The 6,738-nt window shown below is 45.3% G+C and overlaps 1 protein-coding gene across 1 annotated transcript in view; it reads left to right on the forward strand.

Moving 5' to 3' along the window:
- Positions 1-242: 242 nt before the first annotated feature.
- The window catches only part of Lpl (lipoprotein lipase), a gene marked incomplete in the record, with an annotated part of 21,905 nt that continues 15,409 nt past the window's right edge, over positions 243-6,738 (forward strand). Inside the window, 1 exon segment of the mRNA XM_029554647.1 lies at positions 243-611. Coding sequence (XP_029410507.1) covers positions 524-611 — 88 coding nt within the window.

The following is a 6,738-nucleotide window of genomic DNA, read 5'->3' on the forward strand; positions in this document are numbered from 1 at the left end:
ACAAATGTAGTTTAAGAGCAAAACTCCCTACCCTTGGAAAGCTGATGAATGTTGGGTATGTGACATAAAGCAGTGTAAACCTGCCTTGGGTCCCTCTCCAGGGGTCCCTGGGGAGCAGTCCCTTTAGCATAGACAAACAGGAGCCTAAAGGAGAAGCAAACTTTCCCTCCTGCCCTTTCCCCTTCTTCTTGCTGGCAGGGTTGAGTCTAGCTGCAGTTTGCTCAAATATTTGGAAGTGAATTTAGGGCCCTCCCCCCAACTTATGATTTTATAGCCAATAGGTGGTGAGGTTTATTTGCATATTTCCAGTCACTTAAACAGCTGTGGAGTGGGAACCGTGTCAGACTCAATTCCTCCTTCTCTTCCTCTGCCTTCTCCTCAGAGGAAATCTGCCTTGCACTCCGCTTTTAAGGGTAACTTGCCCTGAGCCAGACCGCGCTCCAGCCCTCTCTCGCGCCTCTGGTGCAGCCCAGTGTAACCGCCGATCAGCGCCCTGCAGCTCTGCACAAGTACGCGCCGGGAGATGGAGAGCAAAGTCCTGCTCCTCGTGGTCCTGAGCGTGTGGCTTCAGAGTCTGACCGCCTCCCGCGGAGGGGTGGCCGCAGCTCGCGGTACGTTGTGCGCCCCAACTCCCTTCCACCTGCAGACACGGCCACTTCCACGGCATCTGAGAATGGGCAGGAGAAAGTTGGGAGGGAGTGCAACACGCATCCGGACTTTCAGGCCGCCGCAAGCTTTGCAGGAATGGAATCCAGGAGGGACCCGGGAGAGACTAAGCCACCCATCCTGCTGCGGTGGCTCTGGGTTCCCACTTTTTCTCTCCCGGGTTCCCGTGCTAGTCCCCTGCTCTCTGCAGCCTCCTGGCTCCGCAGGGACCTGTCGGGGGTGGTGGTGGGGGGTGCACCGGGTGAGGAGGGCGGGGAGGTCCGGTGCTGCAGCGGTGACCGGTGGTGACCCGTGTAGGGTGGGAGTACTGAATGCAAGCGCGCGGACCAAGGTGGCCTTAACTTGAGTGGGGGACCGTGGGCTCTGGCCCCTCCGGAGGCAGAGTGTGGTCCTTTTGGGTTGGGGACACGTTGTCCGCGTTCCGGATGCACTGGGCATGGTCGCTGTCCGCGTAGCGCTGCGTGGGCTTGAGAGACTGAAAGAATGAGTGGCGGGACAGGGGACACGTGACGCGCAGTCCTGGGACACGGAGTTCAGGAGCCGGGTAGCGCTCCAAGCGGGCTCTGGCCCCTCCGGAGGCAGAGTGTGGTCCTTTTGGGTTGGGCACACGTTGTCCGCGTTCCGGATGCACTGGGCATGGTCGCTGTCCGCGTAGCGCTGCGTGGGCTTGAGAGACTGAAAGAATGAGTGGCGGGACAGGGGACACGTGACGCGCAGTCCTGGGACACGGAGTTCAGGAGCCGGGTAGCGCTCCAGCCTCCACGCTCCTGTGCTTGGGTTTGCCTAGTGCGTGGAAAAACTAGCAAAGGGCTGATCCTTTGGAAAACGTGGCACAGCCACTAGCAGTCTGGAGCCTCTGGCTTGGGGGCTGCCAGCACATGCACTGTGTCACCCTTGCTGTTCTTCCAGAGGAGGCTCTCCCAGGGCGATGTGCTGGCTGTGAGCACGTGGGGGTGGTCGTGATCACAACCGTGGTCACAAAGGCGGTCACCTCCAGGGCGCCGCCTGCTCCCTCTCCGGGGTAAAGGCTTCTAGGATCAGTTGCGAGAGTATCTTTACTGCAGAGACGTGGAGACCTGCCCACGATTGAGAGGCAGTGTAACCTGAACCTTAGGTGAGCTAACAGAGCAGGACTCCAAAAGCAGCTAAACTCAGTCATAAAAGGAGACATGGTTTCCTTGTCTTCGGGGTGGTGGAATTGCCCTGGAGGTGATGCCCCTGGAGGTGCGCTTAGGTGGCACGTCCGCAGCTTAATTTATGCGTAGCGCGTCCTGTTTGTGATTGCAACTGAAAGCTTGCTTTATTTCCGCCTGCAGTTGTAAACACCTTTGCTAAGTTATCAAAGGAGAGAAATTCCGTCGCAGCAGGATTGCATGGTAAGATAGGCTCTTGGAGTTTAAGGACACTGGAGACTCCATCTCTCTTTGGAAGTGTGTCTGTTTCCATCGTGTGCAACCCTGGCTAAGAAAATAGCAGGAGCAAACTCTCCAGAAAGCATAAGGGAGAATGATGTTACCTTTACTGTAAAACCGCTACAAAAAGTCTGCCATATTTTAAGATTTTCCTGAGTTTCCTTTAGACGTTCAGGACTATAAATTCTCAGATGCTCAGTATCCCCCTTCTGCGCTAAAATCAGCAGTGAAGAAGATGGGAAGTGCCCCCAGGTCCCTCTCCCATTTACACTTTGATTTAAATGGACACTTAAGTGATTACACAATGACTTTGGATTTTAGCCAGCATCTGATTTTCCTGGCTGTAAAATGTATTAGGGAAGATTATTCCTAAGCAGACTTGAAATGATTCCTGCTTGCCTCTGTGCTTTCTCTCCACCCACCTTTTAGGTTTTTTTTTTGTTGTTGTTGTTGTTTTGTTTTTGTTTTTCATCACAGTACCTTCTGGCACTCTCTAGCCCAGATGAATTCACCTAAGAATGTAAAGGTGTCAAGGAGAAATGAGAAGCTTGGAGTGATCCCAGCTCTCCTGAGTCGCTGAGCTTTCTTATTCAGTCTCCTTTTTTTTCCCAGAGCAGTGGTGAGGATTAAAGGCATTGCCCCAGGTGCCTTCTTGAAGCCTCTGCAGCCTCTCCTGGCTCTAGTCAGGAAACTCAGAGACCTCAGAGAAGAAGCATATTAGGGTCCTGGTCAATAGCTGCAGCTCTGTTCCACTGACCAGCTCTGTTCCACTGACTGTAACAGGATTCTGACTTTACATCATAGTTAAATAGCTAGGTGACAGAGAGGAAAATAGCAAATGTCACTGGGACCAAGCTTGACAAAGGAACGATTGATTAATAGCTGCATGGAAAGGTAGGAGTCAGTCAATGGTGTATTCCATGTGGTGTATTTTTAGCACAGCTTCCCTTTTCTCTGGGATTGCGGAGAAGAGATTGAGCCATACAATTTTCTGTCATCTCAGATTGTCCAAGCAAAGAGATGAAACATGTCACACTGTATTATTTTAGGTGGCATGTATTTAAAGTTCTACTGGAAATAATGTGTATTAAACCTGTGCTAACATACTCTTTTTGCTCTTCCTACTCTGTTCCCTCACAGTGGTCATATAAAATCCTAGGTGTAACATGGATTTGACCTTTGACTGAATAAAGCTAATGTTCTCATTGCTAGCTGGCAGAGCAGCATAGCAAAGATGGTCCAACTGGTGACCACTCTGGTTCTAATCCAGTCACCCTGTCCAGGGCATTCATTGTCTGGGTATTTATGTTCAACTGTTTGATTTTCTTTACTGGAGAAGTTTGATGCCATGCAATTCCACTCTGAATCAAGTTGATTTAAACTTGACATCCAGGTTTACAGCCCCTTTGAAACAGTATGCAGAGTCACTTGGAGTCAATGGTAATGAGTCTGATTAAATGACTCTGAATCTAGTCCTTAATACAAGATACAGTTATCTTGAAATCAATAACTTACTTAAAACTGTTTCATGCAGTTATGTCGAAAAAAAACTGAGCTAGCATTTAATTAAGAGGATAGAGTATCAACCTATCTAGCCACCTCTCAAATAAATTGTTAGCGTGATATCAACTTCTGATGTGTGAGCTTAAAGCAGTTGGGTATTTCCGCTACAATCACTATCAGCAAAGAGAAAGTCATTTTAGACTAGCTGTATGAGAATTTAATATTTCAGTTAAAAATTTTCATTTAAATGTACTTACACGATGACCTTTCACTGAGCTGTTTCATAACTCAATCCACAAGATCCCTTTGAACAATGGTGGCTTGTAGGTGTTCCTACTTGGTGGTCCAATCCAACTGCGAAACTCAACACATATCTCTAAAACTAACGTTTGTTCGGTTGGTTTTGAGGCAGAGTCTCACTATATAGCCCTGCCTGGTCTGGAACTCCTTACGCAGACCAGGCTGGCCTCAAACTCACGGAGATTTATCTGTCTCTGTCTCCCTAGTGTTACTTACCAATCTTAACAGCAAGTCGTGTGTTACCAATCTTAGCCCTGAACCTAATGTGTAACCTTGCTTTTTGGCATTATGGAAATTTGGTCCTAATATTGGGGTAAATTCAACACAAAATTTAGGTGCATGAGATTTCTTTTACTACCAAATTAGTAAAACCTTTTTTTCTATAAAAATAGAAAAGGTAATTTGATTGTTAGGTAAGCCACAAATAGTGCCTACCGTGGAGTATCTGAACAGACTAATCAAGTCAGTTAGTTGGCAATACTGATTTATTTTTCCCATTCTAAACTGACCAATTCAGTCACTGGAATTATTTTCTTGTTTTTCTTGGAATGCTAATCCTACACTGCCCACATGAGTAACCATGACCATCTATTTCAGTGAGCAAGCAGTTTATTGATGAAGTCCTTTAGAAGAGACAGAAAGAGAGGAGGGAGAAAAAGAGAAAGAGGAGAGAGATTTCAGAGACAACTGCACTGTGATTACAATTCAGTTCTTGTAGGCCCTCATATACCCAGATCTTCTGATGGCTTCTGTGTGCCTTCAGTGCCAACTCTTAATTCCTAGGAAGCGCAGTATTCCTCCTTTTCTGACAACAGTAAGGTCCCTTCTGTAAAATTTTACATTCTTTGGTTCATTGACTTAAACTAATTTTATCTCTCTGGTTATTATCCATGTCATATTATAAATGTCTTCTCTGTTATACACTACATTTTGAGCTATCTACTTATAAATTTGGGAATAAAGATTACAGAGTTAAGTTGGGCACAGCGGCTCAAGCCTTTAATCCCAGCACTTGGGAGGAAGAGGCAGGTGAATCTCTGTAACATCAAGGCCAGTCTGGTTTACACAGCAAGCTCCAGGCCAGCTGTGGCTACCGGGGAAACCATGTCTCAAAACAAACAAACAAACAAAAACAATACATAGTTAAAAAAAAAAACCCAAAAAAAACCTGTGACTTGGCTGGTACCCAGACATACTCCCTTGGTGCTTAATAAGGACATATCTGAGTGGTTCTGAGTAGTAATATTATGCTAAGTCAAATTCAGGATGGAGAGCCTTTGAAGGGAAATATCAGCCTCCCCCACCTCCTTCTCTCCCTTCCATTCTGTCCCCTTCCTCTCTTCTTCCTCTCTCTCTTCCCTTCTGTCCCCTTCCTTTATTCTAAAGCGGCCTTAATTTCTAAGGAACCTAGCAAAAGACAGTAATTGGTCAGTGCTGAGTCACTGATAACATTTCCCTGTGTGGAAAATAATAGTTTCCTTAGTAACAGTCACCTCGGATCTGCCCATTTGCCACTCTAGCGGCATCCCCGGGTGTACCTTAGTGATGATACCTACTGACGGGAGCCCCCCTCCCCCCGGGTCGATCTTCCTACCTGTCTCCACATGCTTTCTCAACTGGTGCTATGGGGATGACAGAGGTTGGGAAAGATCCTCATCTTCAGGATGCTGAGACGTCCTTAAGGGGTTTCAAAACATAGGCAACATGAAAAATTCCTATAGATCGACTAAGTAGCAGTAAGATTGTGACAAAGAATTGACACATCCATCGAGTGGCACTATTTTCCTGTAAAAAGTTGACGCGAAAAATCCTTTCTTTTAAAAGTTAAATGAAAGTCTCCCTATGAAAATCTACATGAAAGTATATGAATTTCTATTACTTTTCTCCACCAGTAATGGGTCCAATAGACATGTTGTCTGTAGAAAATTGGCATATCCATGAGCCATATATATAATCAGATATGGATCTCTGAATTGAACAGACTTTTTTTATTCATGGAAATATTGAAGGCCAGCCTTATGGATTTCAGAGAACATTCATGGTCATTTCAAAATCTGTGCAGTACTGGGCTGCCAAGTTGCATAATTTTAGGGTAAAAGAGGCTACAAGCCAGTGACATTTCCGGAGTTCTTCAAGGTAATCTCCTGATGTAGCAATGTAACAAATAGATAGTAAACTTGTTTGTCTGCTGGGTTGTTCAGACGGTCTCTGCTCGAAGAAGACCGATTATCAAGCCAGTGAGATGGCTCAGCGGGTTAAGGCACCACCAAGCCCGACATCTTTAGTTTACTAACTAGTAAAGTTAGCAGTAGCTTTTGGTTTGGGAGAAAGAAGAAATCCTGTTTCTTTAGATAAGATGAGAGGCAGTGCATACTCTTTGGGGGATAGATGGATTTAGCAAGTTATTAAAAGCTTTAAAGATCGGGAATTTAGCACACTCTTATTTGAATATATGTTCTTAGAGTATTTAACAACTATTGCAAAACCCACTTCTTTCTAGTGAATATAACCATTAAGAAATATCTCCTCTGTTTTAGGAGTAGAGATTTGCATGTGTGTTCACATGTGTAATCAAGTTCCTGCCTATAATAAATCACTTAGCAAGTAATGACAATATTGTGTAAGGGATTTTACAAAGTAATCTTTAAAAAGGGAGATGCTGGCCCATGTCCACAGCATTCAGAAATGAGCCCGATTGAAGAACTTATCCTTCACTCTTCTTGTATCCTTATTTTTCTTCTGGGCCCGACTTTTATAGAATTAGTTTAGATTAGAGATAACAAGTTTGAGTTGTGGAAATGGAATAAATTTAGATTGAGAAATTTGTAGTATTTTAATAGCCTCATTTGTTTTTTTT

This window comes from Nannospalax galili, unplaced genomic scaffold (genome assembly GCF_000622305.1).
Source record: "Nannospalax galili isolate Female #2095 unplaced genomic scaffold, S.galili_v1.0 scaffold291, whole genome shotgun sequence".
Classification (NCBI taxonomy): domain Eukaryota; kingdom Metazoa; phylum Chordata; class Mammalia; order Rodentia; family Spalacidae; genus Nannospalax; species Nannospalax galili.